Source organism: Carassius auratus, chromosome 4 (genome assembly GCF_003368295.1).
Source record: "Carassius auratus strain Wakin chromosome 4, ASM336829v1, whole genome shotgun sequence".
Lineage (NCBI taxonomy): Eukaryota > Metazoa > Chordata > Actinopteri > Cypriniformes > Cyprinidae > Carassius > Carassius auratus.
This window is the reverse complement of record NC_039246.1, coordinates 16746240-16762592: the sequence shown is the minus strand read 5'-3', so window position 1 is coordinate 16762592 and position 16353 is coordinate 16746240. Positions and strand designations below refer to the sequence as shown.

Genomic DNA, 16353 nt, shown 5'->3' with positions numbered 1-16353 from the left:
GTTGTTGGCACACTTTTTTTTTAGACAAAAGTTGAAGCTGGTGAAACCAAAGCTTCACGATGTATGTGAAGAAGAACGACTCTCTGATCTTCTGCTTCTGTCCAGTGAAAAGAAATGGGTTCCCAGATCGCCTAGGCCTATATAAACAAAACAAGGGAGAAAATATATTCCATCTTTTTTTTTTAAGTAGATTAAGATAGTTTTAAGTTTACTTGTGCTTAAATACATGCTTATAATTTTTTTTTATTTTGTTGTGCATATCATAGTAAAACTTGAAAAGATAGGCCTAATAGCCTATAAAAGTGCTGGAGATCAGGATAATTATGCAGCTCCTCTTGTGAACATAAGGCTAAGTTTATCAGCATTAATAAATGACAACTGCACAAATGGACATCAAGCCATCTTTTAAAATGCACGTAAAATATTGTTCTTTTGTAAAGCATATGTGTTTTTGGAGGATTGATCCACTTTAATTAAGGGAAATTAACAATATGGATAGATTTTCTGCTAAATCAGCCTTTAATATTTTTCCCACTTTGTGGCTTTAAAATAAATAAATAATAATAATTATTATAATTTGAATAGTTAAGGAATATTTGGGGGTCACTTCTGTGCGTTTACATAGACTATTATGGTACTAAGCTTTATTTCACTGTTTTGGTTAATAGTAGGTGCACTTCATCTTTTTGACCACCAGATGGAAGTAACTGTGCAGAAAAGCTTTGCACATATTCAGTACATGAAGACTACTTGTAAAATGGACAACTTTAGCTGCAATAGTATTAAAATTATATTGTACACAGAACAGATTAGTACTAAAGATGTTCAAAGCCTGACTATTATATATATGTATATAAATAACATGAAAGAAGGTTGTTCATCAAAATGATCCACCTAGGTCATATTAACATATGATCACAACCCATGCAGTTCCTCTTCATTTCATTCCTCAAAATTCTGTTTTCAGTGTTGCCGACTAAGCAATTTTGTGGCTAGATTAAGCAACGTTTCAGACTACCCTAGCAACCTCTTCTCCAAAAAGCACATAGCAACAAATTTAGCTATTTTTCAAATTTATTTTGCAACTTTTAGCAACTGTGACTCAAATGATAAAAAAAAAAATACAAATTATTTCTCTAAATGACACAAAAGAGAGGAAATCAAAGGTGTCTATGAAGTACACATGACTTAAATGAAGTTGCTAGTAGCAATTGTTCAGTAATAATTGTTCATTTTTTGATAACACTGTAGTCTGTACCTGCACTTGTTGATCAGTACAAAAAATACTTGTTTTGTTGGAAAACCAGATTTTCTTGAAGTGTAGCATACTAACTACAAATATACTGCTTAAAATATAATTGATGAGAATGTTTAGTTGTAGTTAATAAGAAAATAGGCCTACATGCAATATAATCATTCAAAAATGTGTAAATGTTCAATAAATTAAATGGCAATACAAATATATTTATATTTTAATAATATTATATTTATATTTTACTTACAAATCTTAGCTAAATTAAAAACATGATGTATGTGTGCAATCATTTCCCTCTGGTTTTAGGGATAAATTATGGGTTTGGATTAACTTTAGGGGTAGGGATAGGTGTATGTTTTGAAAAAAAATGCCAAAAAAATAATTTCATAACATAGACCTATTAAAGCCTGTATCAAAATGACTTCTGATATTCGGTAAAATATGTGGGTCTAATATCAGAAGTCATTTTGATACAGGCTTTAATAATCATGATCCTTCTGTCATGGATTACAAACATCCAAGCAATCTTTACCATGAATGCTGACTGAATCTGCGAACACCAACACAACAAGAAAAAAACTACTTTGAATAATGTTTTAAAAAATAATTCTAAATACATAAACATCTAGGCTACCTCACTCATAAAGAAAACCATTCAAAGAGTTTTAGAAGAGCTTTTGTCCCGTATTATTTGTGTTTAAGACAACACATAGAGTATTACCCCCATTAGCTGAGAACTGTGATCTCAAGCAGACATAGCACATGAAATATAAGCCAGGTTTAGTCGGATTTATTATCAGTTGATTTGGTTCAAAATTAGAATAGCTGAAATAAGCCTGGCTTGTTTGGCAAAGCTGTTTTATGAAACAGAGGCTCTGGTAGATTCTATATTGATCTGCTGGGCTAAAATAAAATCATTTATAAAAGAATGAAAATAATTTATATTAATAATAATAACAACTTAATACAAAAGAACTCTAAAAATGAAATATGTCTCCTCTCACAGATGCCACTGTCCCGATCGAGTTTTTAACGATTTAACTCAACTTACTGACCAAAAGTGAACCGGTGATCCCGTTTTTTCACTCTACCTACATTTAAATTAATATATACGTTCTTTTGATCGAGTACATGTTTCCTCTGGTAGATATTACTGCCGTTTACCATCCGCTCCACCAGGGGCGTAATCGAGCCTTACTTTGAGCCCTAGACCTTTGGATCCTTGGCAACACGACGCTGGATAACAGTCGCAAGCTTAATGTTTTAGGCCTTGCAAATACGGATTATGCAGATGACAGCTCAGTGACAGACTCTTAATGTCACTCAACGGCTCATATTTCAGCCCAACCGCGAAAACAACCAACACACGCTGTGATAAAGCGCAGGAACCGAGAATGACACACGACTCACCTGTAAGTAACTTTACACATTACGTGCGTTTCTCTTGACTAGCACGCATTATATGGCAGTTGTTATTTTACTGACAGTTTGAATCTTACTATCTTAGCAAGGCTTCCGTGCCAGTTTAATTCGCGTTATGATGTGGTAACGTTACTTCCTTTGAAAAGCGCTTGTCTCTAACGTTACCTCGCTCTCTCTCCAGCAATAAAATACCAATTTGCTTTGTTAACCCAATACAATAAAGCACAATTACATAAATGCCTCACCTGTCTGCAGCGGAATGAAGGCGAGTGCGGATCGGTCCGTCGTGTCAGCAGGGAGTGGTGGCTTCACGTGGCTCTGTTGTGCATCCCTCTGCTCGCCGTGTATCTGCATATCCCTCCGCCACAGCTCTCACCTGCGCTCATCACCTGGCACTCTTCCGGTCACTTCTTCACATTCAGAGGCAATAACGTCTTCTATAAAGGTATGTCACAAGCTTTGTTTACAAACTGACTATCTTTCTCCTCTCCATACACCATAAAAAAACCCGTCATAAAGAACCTTTTTTAAAATTTCTAAATAAATAAACTTTCCATTGATATATGGCCTGTTTGAATTTGGAAATGTAGAATTTGAGGGTGCAAAAAATATTCTTAATAATGCATGTTAATAATCAAAATTTAAGATTTGATATATTTACGGTAGGAAATTTACAAAATATCTTCATGGAACATGATCTTTACTTAATATCCTAATGATAATTTTGACCCATACATTGTATTGTTGGCCATTGCTAAATATACCTATGCTATTATTAAGGCTGTTTTTTGTTTGATTTAGGTTCATACACACACACACACATGATGTAATAATATACTGTATTCCCATTTGTCAATAGAGTCAGTTGGTGTCGTGGGAAGCTCTGATGTCCTCTTGCTGCTTCATGGATTTCCTACTTCAAGCTGTGATTGGTATAAGGTAATTCATAAAACTGCATTAACATTTAAATAAAGCAGCAATAAACTGAGACAGTGACTGGACACCGTGGTGTTTCTTGAATCTCATTCTGTTGTTTTGAAGGTCTGGGATTCTCTGACTCAACGCTTTAACAGAGTCATCGCCCTCGACTTCCTTGGCTTCGGTTTTTCAGACAAACCGGTGAGATAAAAGACATGAGTCACTACTACTATTTTTTTTAATAAAAATAATATATTTTATTATCCGTAATTAGAATAATTAATTCTATCTAACAAACTCCAGCGACCGCACCGTTACTCCATCTTCGAGCAGGCCAATGTGGTGGAGGCCCTGGTTGCTCATTTGGGTCTGTCGGAGCAGAGGATCAACATCCTGTCACATGACTATGGAGACACTGTAGCTCTCGAGTTACTGTACAGGTGAGCCCTAAGGATCCTTAAAAGTTTCTCTGCATAATTTAGCTTAATGTTCCTGTCAATATGATCTGGGCGGTTCTCACGTGCAGTTAAACACACAGGAGTGACCATAACAGAAGCGGACACATCACAATAAACAGCCTCTGCCTCTCAAATGGAGGTACATTAGAGTTTTTTTTCAGTCAGAAAATGTAAATATATAATATTCTTAAAGTCTGAATGGAGATTCAAAACTTTGCCTGTTTTGTTTTGTTTTTTTACTTAAAAGGAATATTCCCAGAGACTCATTATCCAAGATTTGTTCAGAAAGTGAGTGTGACACTTTAAAAAACTAGTTTGTTTTCATTTGTAAATATGAGAAGTGAACATTTCCAATCTTTGGTCATCTTTAGGTGCTGAAGGATTCTGGTTTCATTTCACCTGTACTTACCCGCCTAATAAACTTCCAGTTTTTCTCTAGAGGGTGAGTGGAGCATCTGGAATGAAAGTGGTGTTTACTTTTATGCTCTTAAATTCACAGTTCATACACTTTGATGTACTTTACACATGTAATTAGAAATCATTTACTTAAATCATGCTAGCTGTGAGCCTTCAATTCTAAATATTATATATCCTACAGAATAAGAGATGTGTTTGGACCATACACCCAGCCAACAGAAACCGAGTTGTGGGACATGTGGACAGGAATTCGCTTTAACGATGGAAATCTGGTCATGGACAGGTGTCCAAACTTCTCCATGTGTTGCACTTGCAGTGCTTTGCTTTTAAGAACTGTCACCAACTATTGTTTGTTGTTATTGTGTCTTGCTCAGTATCCTGCAGTACATTAACCAGAGGCTGAAACACAGAGAGAGATGGGTCGGGGCTCTAACCTCCACTTCAACACCATGTGAGTACACACACCATTCATACTTTGGTACAAAGTGCTGAAGTAGCCGTCATGCTACAAGAATGAGGTGTTCATACTTTGGGTCAAGTGCTGGAGTAGCTGAGGTGTGTGAATACTTAAAAACTCAGCCATGGGCAGTGCTATTGAGGTTAAGTAGTTTAATCCAATGAAAATCACTGCAGAAGCTGCTTAGGCCGTCTGCACCCCAGGTGATAGTATATATTAAGTAAACATTAACATAGTTGAATGCAGTAGTGTGGTGTACAACATGTAGTGCAGCAGGACAAGCATGTTAACACTCATACTGTATGACAGGAGGGATGGATTGTTGTGGTTTGGAAGATAATTAGTAGGTAGATCACTTTAGACTGTGTGTATTGGGGCTGTACAAGATCCTTTACACTTGTACTTTGCAAATGTCACTGATTGATCACTTTTTCTTTTTACTTTGTAGTGCACATGATTTATGGACCACTAGATCCAGTTAATCCACATCCAGAGTTCATCCAGCTCTACCAGTAAGTATATGTGTTTGTTTATATTTATTAACTCTGTTTACAGTAACGTTATTAATATCGCCAGTAAAGAAGTATTTCTATATTTACATTTTTTTTATTTTGTTTAATCTGTGTATGTTGTTTTTCTTAATGCAAAATAAAAAAAAAAGTAATTATTTCTGTGAGATGGTGTTGGCCCATTGGTAAGATATCATGATGCAATACTTTGTTTCTACATGAGAGCCCTGGGTTCAAATCTTGGACGTTTTAATCATTTCAAAATTGGAAAAAATATTTTTTTATAAAACATTTGCTGCAACTTCACACCTCATGTCATCGACATTTCCTCAGTCTTGTTTTGTTGGTCGATTTTAATCCCAACACACTGAAGTGGGATTTAAAGCCATGGCTCTATTGCAGCCTTGTCCACAACCAACATGTTTAGCCACTGCACCATCACGGATTTTGAACTCCGGTCTCCAAGATAAAAACAGAACACTTCATATACTGAGCTACTGAAACAGTTTGAGTATTCTGGATTTTTTTGGATGGAGTGCTTTGTTTTATTTCAAATTTAAAATGAACTCAGGTGACTGGGGGATAAGATTGGAAAATTATTGTCTGTTTTTGAAGAAAGATACATAGAGAAATAAATGTAGTAAAGAAATAGTGAGATTTGAACAAAGTCTTTCTTTTATTAACAGCAGTGAATTATCCTCTGAGACACAGTTTGTGGTAAAGTTTTAGGATTGTTTTTAAACTTAATTTCTTGTGCATAATATCATGAAAGATCATTGTTACTTCTTTGTCATTTTAAAAGATGACATTCAATAAGGTTCTAATCTAGTTCCTCATGAACTGAATCCTTTGAGTTAAAAGCACAGTAATTACCCAATACCTCTCCTGACCCCCAAAGTCTTGAGTATCTCTACTAACGAGCTGATGATTTGAATCAGGTCTGTTATAGATTAGCTAGAGTTTAAAAATGTGCACTGTTTGTGTGCTCTTCGGAGCAGTGTTGGGAAACACTGCACTATACTATCTGTGCCTCTAAAAGGGTTTGTCCTCTTATTATATGTAAAACTGGTGATTTCAAGTTGGAACTAACCATATAAACTATGAAACAGCAAAGAAGTAACAAAGAGGGAGCTATGACCCTTGAGGAAATATTTTAACCACTTTTCCTGGTCTCTTTTCCTCATTCACAGGAAACTAGTGCGGAGATCCACAGTATCGGTTCTAGATGAGCATGTGAGTCACTATCCACAGCTGGAGGATCCCACAGGCTTCTTTAATGCCTACCTCAGCTTTATCAACTCATTCTGAGGAGTAATAATAGGAATATTGCCTCAAATTAGTTGTTAGAAAATATTCAAATCTGTTTATCATCAAACCGCAGAGTGTGTGAAATGTCAGTCATGTTTAAATGCACAAAACTGAAAGTATTGCACCAAATAGCCAAACAGTCATTACAAAAAATATTAAAGAGTTTGGTCAAATGCGATGCAAACTTGTAAATATATGTGTTCCAAGCATGAATGCTTTTATTCAAATAAAAAGATCTTTGTATGAATTGTCACTAAAAAAAAACAAACACTAAAACACAAGTTTTGCACTCTTTCAGACTGATTTATTATTGATAATTGAAAAGGTTTGTAGTAAAGGCCCCAAGGCCTAAACAGCTCAAATACCAGAGAAACAATGTTTCGGTCTGTTCCGCATGAATTAAAGTGGCACAGAACAGACCAAATAAAGAAAGAGGATGTTTTAGACTCAGAGGATTCATGTCAAGCCACAATGATGGTTGTGAGAAACATTATAGTGCTACTGTATAGCTAAACATATAAAAGCACAATGACCCAGATTGATTGGCATGTGACCAGGTCACTCGAACATCAGTCGTTCAGCCGACAGAAGCCAGGATGACGTCGACCACATTCTCATCTGTGCTCCTAACAGTCACCTGCATTGTGACCCCGTCAGCCAGAGCCAGACGTGCCCTCACCAATACATCATGACCTCCCCGAAACACACCTTCAGAAAGACAAAATCGTTCAACCTCATCAGTCAGGTTAGAAAATTACTGTACTTTCCGGACTATAAGTTTACTTTTTTTCATAGTTTGGCTGGTCCTGCGACTTATAGTCAGTTGCGACTTATTTATCAAAATTAATTTGACATGAACCGAGAGAAATGAACCAAGAGAAAACATTACCGTCTACAGCCACCAGAGGGCGCTCTATGATGCCAGAGATGCTGCTCTGTGCTCCTGTAGCCTACACTGAGCAGCATAGAGCGCCCTCTCGCGGATGTAGACGGTAATGGTTTCTCTTGGTTCTAAATAAATGTATGTATATGTTTTTTTTCCTCATCATGATGTATTTTTGGACTGATGCGACTTATACTTAGGTGTGACTTGTAGTCTGAAAAATACGGTAATATCCAATACACATTTCAGGAACTAAGATTCTCCTAAAACTGAAAAACTGGAGGGATGAAATGAGTACATACCTGCTAGGAACAGAACATGCGAGTTCTTGTTTTCAGGAACTTTGTCTGAGCGCTCGCAAGGCTGCATGCCCAAGAAGCTGATAATGTTATTTACAGCCTCTGCGAAGACAAACACAATAAAGAGATGATCATTTCACATTCTGTTCAGCCACAAAACTCTTCGTTATAATCAAACACCTTTACTGGTTATTCTTATTTTTTTTTTATACTGAGGAAGCATTATTTTGGATTATAGACTCATACTTTGACCAGAAGCAATGGTTTAAAATTAAAAAGCTTTAATGTATTTGTTTCTTACAAACATGCATCTTTTAACTTAGAAAGACGTTAATTGATGGACTAGAGTTGTGTGGATTATTGTGATGCTTTTATCAGCGGTTTAAACTTTAATTCTGATGGCACCCATTCTCTGCAGAGGATCTATTGGTGAGCAAGTGATGTAATGCTAACTTTCTATGAGGAAAATCTCAGCTACATTTTGGAGGGCCTGAGGGTGACTACATTTTTCAACAAATTTTCATTTCGAGATGATTTATTCCTTTATTCGAACTTACCATCTAAAGTTCGGACTGTGGCCAAAGCAAACGTCTCTTCCTTCTCATTATCATCTCCGATCTCATCCCACGCTGCACCAAAGTTTGGTTTTAACACTTTCTGTATGTGGTCAGCGACTGTCACCTCTAAATCTTCCAGCTGGGAGGGAAACCAGACACTGAGTGAGGAATGGCCACTGATAAACTTCCCATTTTCATCAGTATGAACCGATTTAGAAAATTCACATACCACATATTCATCATCATAACCATCATCATCAGGCTCTCCCGTGTTGGGATCACAGTCCCGGACCAGATATTTCATTGTACAGCTGAACGTGCAAGACACTAAGTCAAATGCAAACAACAACAACAAAAAAAATCATTATGGGAAATTTAACATCATTATTTGTTGTTCAAATCTGCCAAAGCTAGAAAACTTGACATCACAATGTGAATCAATCATGTCAGACCTGCTGTGGGGTCATCCTCTGGTAACCGGACCAGACTGTAGCAGGAGCCGGGCTGGCTGTAGGGGAGGCTAGGTGCAGGTACGTAATTTAGCACCTCATATGCCTCCGACGGCTCCATCTGGACCAGAACCCGCTGCAGCAGCTGGTCGTTCAGCGTGTTGGTGCAGTCGAACTGGAAGATCATGTGATTGGTGAAAGCATGTTTGATACAGCGCACCACATACTCCGTCTCTGCTTCTGTTAACTGAACCGGCTCGGACGACTTGAACAGGGGACCAAGGGCTTGGAATTCTGGGATGGCTGCAAGTTGCTCTGATGGAGAAAAATAAGGGGACTAGTTGAAATGTGGCACAGTTTGCTTCAGACTCTGGTTTAACAGTGCCCACATGCTTTGTTTTGCTAATTAGCTACACTTCTTACCTTGGTAAATGTCTTGGCGGCAGGGTGCAAGCTTTTCAGGAAGTTTGCTTGTTGCCACAGGTGCGATTTCTGGCATGAGAGAGTAAAATTAAGTGAACTTGGATAATTTGAGCAGTTTTGGTTAAGATATGCAATTTACCCCAAACCAGGTTAAGACATAAGATGATTAGCATCCACATAAGAATTTCTTTTTTGAGTATACGTTATTATGAGAATATTCTGCAATGGATTATGATAAGTAATGAAGTTACTGAACTGCTGAAGCTCAGGTTCACACCTGTTTTCTGTTCGGTGATGGGTGCCGTGGCCAAGGGAACTGTCTTCATGTCAAATGGTTTCTCAGAGGGCTCCAGTGTGTACTGGTGGAGGGATTTCTCCAGTCCGGGAACAGATACAGACAGACCTGCAAACAAACCATTCAACAACCCTTGTTCACTCACATCAGATGAATCAGATTAAATGCATCAGATACACAATAAGAATCTGAACTATCCAGAACAACTGCAACCAACCCTTAAAACACAAACCCTCACCATTAAAGATGTAAGCGGCATTTAAGGCCTTCTGCTTTTGCTGAAGGACATTCATGTAGAATGTGGCTCTGTCTCTCACCTCATCATCACTGTCCATCATACACCTGTCAGACACACAGTAAATTAGCACCTTAAACGCTTCTCTCTAGAAATGGGCAATAAGCAACATAACAATGACAATATGCATACATTCTGGTAGATATTAGATTTTTTATAGAACAATTTTTTTTTTTACTCTATGGTTTGCATAATTTTTGTTTTCAATCCAATCAAATATTTTTTTATTATTAAATTATTATATATATATAAAAAAGTTTAAATCTCTTAGTATAACACACACATATATACATATACACATATATATATAAAGAGAGTATTTTCATTTTTGCATCAATCAAATAGTTTGTCAAGTTTCCATTTACTATTTTATTTTTCATTTTGCATCATATTTTAATCTAATTAAATAAGAGGATTTTCTCTTTTTAGTACAAAAATAATACTGCTTTCAGTTTGGCATCATTTTTAATCCAATCAAATAAATACATTTCTCTCTCTCTTTTTTTTTTTTAAACAAGCATTCACATTAATTTCCAAACACACATTTCTTTGTTCCATTTCCTTACTCTAATACTCAGATTACTGTTGTAATTACCCACCCACACACAGACTTCCTTCTGCTGAAGGCCTACCTCTTCATCAGAACTAAGACGCTTGGCAGCAGGTCATCGTTTTGAGCTCCAAACTTGGCCAGCGCACTAACAGCAGCTTTGATGAAAAACGTGAGAGGAGAGTCAGAGCAGAAGAATGCTTAAATGTCCTAAAGATGCTCATCTTAGTCTCTGGAATTTAATTAATTACAGATTATAAACTCTGCTTAATTTATTACTGCTTGCAGTTGGACTGCAATTAATTATTTGGACAAGCGTATAACGCTCAAAATAATTCTGTTCTACTGTATTGCAAACACAAGCTTCCTGAAATCTTACAATGGCATGAGCAGGTCTTTAAGCTTATTGCAAGGAGGTTAACGCATATGTCAAAGGTCACGCAAGATTACTCACCTGCCCGCACGGCCTCGCTCTCCAGCACCACACGGTTGAAGATGAAACGGATGTATTTGGAGGGGGTGGGGGTACGTGGGCCCTCTTTCCCAAGCAGGTGGAGGATTTTAGTGGCAAGTACGGTGTGCTCGCAATCCTCGATAAACTCACACAGATGGGCCAAGCCTGTTTCCTTACTCTCGGGATTTTCCTCTATGATGCTGATGATACAATCCACAATGGCTCTCTTGTACTCAAAGCCACCCTACAAAAGGAAACAAAAAATGAAACATGTCTAATGAAAAAGTAAATGCTTTTTCAGCTATTTTTGGTGATAAAAATGTAAATAAATTGTTAAGGGTATCAAGTATAAATCTGGTTGTGTGGTTTTTCACAAAAAAAAAAAAAAAGAATATGAGACTCAGAAAAATCTTGTACTTGAATGAACTCACATCATCTCTCAACATGTTAGAAAGGAAGTTCATCATCACGCTGTGCTTTCTGGGATACTTCTGGCACAGGGCACTAATGGCCTGGACCACAACCACCTGGAAAACAAACACACCACTCGGTTATGAAAACACAGTTTTTACAGGACAATTATCAAAGGCAAAACTAATCTAACTCCGGAAACATGACTGAATATGCATCTTCTGAAGCATGCCATTGTTGTTTAATTTAGTTGTAATTCACGGTCACCTTGAACTCGTCTGAGATCTCCGAGACGAAGGAAGAGATCTGCTTCATGAGGCGGTCCACGCTGCTCTCGCTGCCAGTCTTCAGCAGGGTGGTGATGGCCAGGGTGGCAATGCTGCGGTTGGAGTCAGTGATCAGGTTCTCCAGGTCCAGGTTGCATGCGGTCACCGCTGATGGGTGCTTCATTGCCACCTGTGTGAACAAGGGAATATTTGTTTTTGTGTGTGTGTGGTTATATTACCTCTTTAGAATGTAGTTTTTGCACTATTTGTTAAATGCATGACTTTAAACCTAAAAATGTCTCCATAGTGTCTCCATGTGATAGCTGGTGATACTGCAACATTCAAACCAACCTTATTAAGTGTCCGTACAGCTGCATAACGCAGGGCTGCTTTTGGAGAGCTGCAAAACAGCTGGAGAACTATGGAAAGAGAAAGAAAGGCAACATTTATTCAAACATCTAGTGTACTCTATTGTGTGCTGATGAGAACGCAAAGAAGAAACACTAACCAGACACAGCAGGAGCCAGCTCACGAGCAGTACAATTGGGCATATGGACGATGGCGGAGGCTGCTTCATAAACCACCATTTCATGTTTATTCCTCAAGCAACTCTCAATGAAATCAAACAGCGGGCTATCGTGCCTGTTAAATCACATGTAGACAGACTCGGTAAGTTTACATTATATGCAACTACATAACATTGATGAGTCTGAAAAGCTGATGTCCAACACATGTACCCTCCTTCTGTCTCCTCCAGCAGCTTACTGGCAATGCGAATCATCATGCAGTAAGCAAATGGAGATTTGAGGCCAGATTTGGTGAATTTGTTGAGCATCTTAGTCACAGCCAGACGGTCATTCTTCCTCAGGTGGTACAGAAGACCCAGAGCATGGTACTGTGGAGAGAGATCCCATTTTATTAGAGACGGAAAGACCTCCAACTCATAAGACAAAGTTTGCAAACAACTCACTAACCTGCACCATGATGTTGTCACTTGAAGCCGCCTCCTGAGCTTCATTGACCCAGCGTTTTACCACATCAAAGCTCATCTTCACCATGTGCTGAAAAACAAATACACAAACACAGCTACATTATCCAGAGCCATAACGTTAGGGGTGGGAATAAGTGTTAGGGATGCACCGATATGCAACCGATATGTTGGCCGATAAATCTATATCCAAATGTTTACATAATTTTTGAGAGCCTGATTACCAAAAAAATTCTCACCATTAAAGGCATTAAACACTTAAACATATATCAAACATAAAGCAGCTTTACAAATAAATAAAATGATGCTTAAATAATGGAAACATGTTACTGGACAACATTACTTAAGTGTAATTTTTTTTTTAAGGTGATAAGAAGATGGAGTGCGCTGAAAGAGGACAATCATGTAAGGAGATATCGTCAAAATCATTAAATATTGTCATTATTGAGAGTATTTGGCACTTCCAGTTAATGTAGACCTGTTATTTTCTGGAGATTATTATTAGGTTACTTTTATTATTAATTATGCTGTGACTCGTAGCCTTGTGAGGAAAAATAAATAAATTAGGCTACTCCTCACTGAAAATGTATTAAAAATGTATTTTAAAACAGGTTTATTATAGCCTACAATGAATAATAGGCCTATATTTTATCGGCTCTAAGATATCGGGCAAATTCTCTTATTGGTTCGATAACGATAACAGAAAAATTTACATTTATCAGCCGATATTGATACGGTAGCCGATATATCGTGCATCCCTAATAAGTGTAATAAACAGTTATAAATAAGTGTAAAACACTTACTAGTTTGAATTAATAATAACAGATGGGGTCGGAGATGTAAATTTATTACATCATTACAAAAGCAACACTAATTTGTGATCTTACCAGTGAGGAGACCAGAGCAGAGCTGGAGACGCTGGGCACTTTGTCCACGATGGCCTGTTTCATGTATCGTTCAATCGCCTGCAGCATGGTGGTCTGATGGACGAGATGGATGAAGCACAGTTGGAAAGATGATTTATATTAGTCCCATCAGTTTAAATATAGTTTGTTTCTGACTGATAGCAAATTAATTCTTCAATACACAGAGATAAAGGAGTTTGCAAACAGTTGAGACTCACATCAGTGATCCTGCAGAGAGCTCTGATTGCTGGTCCTCTGTAAACATCCTCTTTACCAGTCATGTCTTTTGTCAAGCTGAGACACAAACAAAACATTAATCAGCGTCCTTCATAGGGTAATATTGGCAGCTTGTGTGCAAAGATTTCCATTCCTCATCAAACACCATGTTTGTATACTCTACATATATGAAAAGGTATATTGTAAATATCTCAGCATTTAAGAAATACACTGCTATGGCAACATGAGCTGCTCACCTGCTTGTAACGATGATCACATCCTCTGAGATGTTGGCCATCTCCTTTATAGTCAGGTAGCACATTCTTCTCAGGGTTTGCTAAAACAAGAGGCACAAATGAGAAATGATTACATATAAATAAATTTTATTTTGAAATTAAATTCAAAACTTCAGCTAATAGAAAAGAAACACACATTATTTGCATTAAATTATTAGTTGTCAATAACTAAAATAGTAAGTAATGATTGATTTTATTCTCATATTATTTATTGTTACTTACCATTATAGCTTCTATTAATATTTTGAATAAGCTTTGATTTGTACATTTCCTTGTATACTTCATTTATTTTATTTTAGGTTTTAGTCATTTTCTTTGTGCGTTATTGTTATTTCTTATTTATTTATTTTTGGAAATGTATGCATCCATTCATCCATCCACAATATGCAGCTATTGGCCATACCATCTCTAGATATAGCTTTTGTCATTTAAAAAACAAAAAAAACACATAGTTAATATGGCTGTAGAGTTTCTTACATCATTAGACTGGAACAGTCTTGTCATGGCAAAGAAAGCTTCAGTGGCCTCTGTGGTTCCAAAGTGCTCACCCTGAATAATAAAAGAGGTTAATGATGGATCAGTCCCATAGAGAGCAAAAAAGAGAAACTGTAGAAGAAAACTGCTGGCTAAGTAACAAATAATAATGCACCTGGTTAAGCAAGTAGATGATCTTCGTGAGGATATGCAGACATCTTCTCGGATTGATAGGCGTCTCGTTGAAAATCCGAGCCTTTGAAACAAACATGCAATGTAATATACAGTACTAAAGAGACGTTTACCTAATTTTTAGATTTGGATGCATTAAACTCACCTCCTGCAGTACAGCACTCTTTTCCAGATGCTGAAAAGGGTTTGAGCCACTTCCTAAAAACATCAAAATAAAGCTGTCAATCAGCTAAACCCATGTCTTCATTAGAAAACAATATATAAAATCATAAGGTGCTATTTCTTCCAGAAAAGTACATATAGAATAAGTTATAAAATGACAAATAGCATCTTAATGTCACTCTGCGTCTGAGTTCACTTCAAAACAGCAATATTAGTTACACATGTAATGTAAATCCTATATGCAAAGTTAACTAAAACCAAATAGTTAGATCTTATAGATTTAATCTATATAGATTATAGATGAAATGCATTATAGGTAAAGTTGTTATGACAGAAGAGAATAGCATCTATGTAATGTTAGCCCTTTTGCAGTCATTTATCCAAATTTAAAATCAAAGTCAATCAGAAATAGCCTTTAAATGTCTAAAATACAAAGGTTATACAGTACATCCATGAAGCAAATATAGGCTGTTCATTGACTGAGATTTGTATTGTAACATGACATCAATAAAGGAACTGCTAGCACATTAGCTTTCTTAAGATTAAATAAACATACTAACGTTACAGGATACTGCAAAACCACACAGCTACTACTGATTAAACCGTCGCACTTAGACAGAATGGAACATGCATATTATTCATTTTAAGTGTTAAATCAATTATATTTCCAATTCCAGATGTTGTCCTGTGGCCTGCAGTCGCTCTTCCTTAGCAAAACAGCCGACATCGTTTCGGTCACTGAAATAAGATGTTATTTATAAAATACTGATTATATAATGTGTCTGCGTGCATTAAATATTGATCTTACCAGACTCCTCATCCTTCTTGTCAAATTTCTTGATCATTTTGCAGAATGTTTGACAGCGGCAAACGAGATGATCAGACTCCTTTCCTCCACGTCAACTAGTGTGACGTTATTGTGAGCTCATTGCGGAGGTAAACATGGCGCCCCCTGGATTATGCTTCAAAATAAAAGTCTGTGCTGAGTTAATTTTCTTTTTATATATGTGTATGTGTATGTGTGTGTGTTAATTTAAATGCAGATATTTAAAACGATAGGCCATGTATATATGTATTTACAACATTTACATTTTTACGTATTTGCGAATTATAATATGCATTGTGATGTATATAACAATCATTTATTTAGAGTTATCTATTATAATATATATATATATATTTTTATATTTGTTCTGAGAGACCAAACGCTGAACAGTGGGTCTCGATGGAGATGCCATGCACTGTAAAAAAATTAAATAAAATATTCTGTAGTTTTTACAAAGAATTTTTGGCAACTGTGGTTGCCAGAATAATTTTGTAAACAAATACAGAAAAACTGTAAACACGTTCAAGGTCAGTTTTACAGTATAAAACTGCAATTTACAAACAAGAAAATTTGATTGTAAACTAGTAAATTCAACAACACCGCTATTAAAATCTGTTTTGTGCCTTTAACATACTTACAACCATATTAATGCAGTTGGTATAAGTGTA

At 36.6% G+C, this 16353-nt stretch overlaps 2 protein-coding genes across 2 annotated transcripts; one reads left to right on the top strand and one right to left on the bottom strand.

Annotated features, from left to right (window-relative positions):
• The first annotated feature begins 2447 nt into the window (after positions 1-2447).
• On the top strand, positions 2448-7025 carry LOC113060791 (mesoderm-specific transcript homolog protein-like). The gene is made up of 12 exons (XM_026229983.1): positions 2448-2667; positions 2933-3122; positions 3537-3616; positions 3719-3796; positions 3899-4035; positions 4134-4192; positions 4301-4341; positions 4425-4495; positions 4652-4753; positions 4845-4921; positions 5376-5439; positions 6627-7025. The coding sequence occupies exons 1-12, from the start codon at positions 2572-2574 to the stop codon at positions 6742-6744; spliced, it is 1113 nt and encodes a 370-aa protein (XP_026085768.1). The 5' UTR covers positions 2448-2571; the 3' UTR covers positions 6745-7025.
• A 1-nt stretch (position 7026) lies between these two features.
• Positions 7027-15796, bottom strand: LOC113060785 (coatomer subunit gamma-2). The gene is made up of 23 exons (XM_026229969.1): positions 15668-15796; positions 14843-14895; positions 14681-14761; positions 14509-14580; positions 13993-14072; positions 13738-13813; positions 13502-13594; positions 12601-12687; positions 12364-12521; positions 12135-12268; positions 11978-12045; positions 11628-11816; positions 11381-11476; positions 10950-11193; positions 10578-10653; positions 9889-9992; positions 9633-9758; positions 9356-9424; positions 8936-9247; positions 8713-8810; positions 8484-8622; positions 7930-8028; positions 7027-7452 (listed from the first exon to the last, which is right to left on the bottom strand). Exons 1-23 carry the CDS (start codon positions 15702-15704, stop codon positions 7322-7324), a joined length of 2622 nt encoding a protein of 873 aa, XP_026085754.1. The 5' UTR covers positions 15705-15796; the 3' UTR covers positions 7027-7321.
• Between the last annotated feature and the right edge of the window lie 557 nt (positions 15797-16353).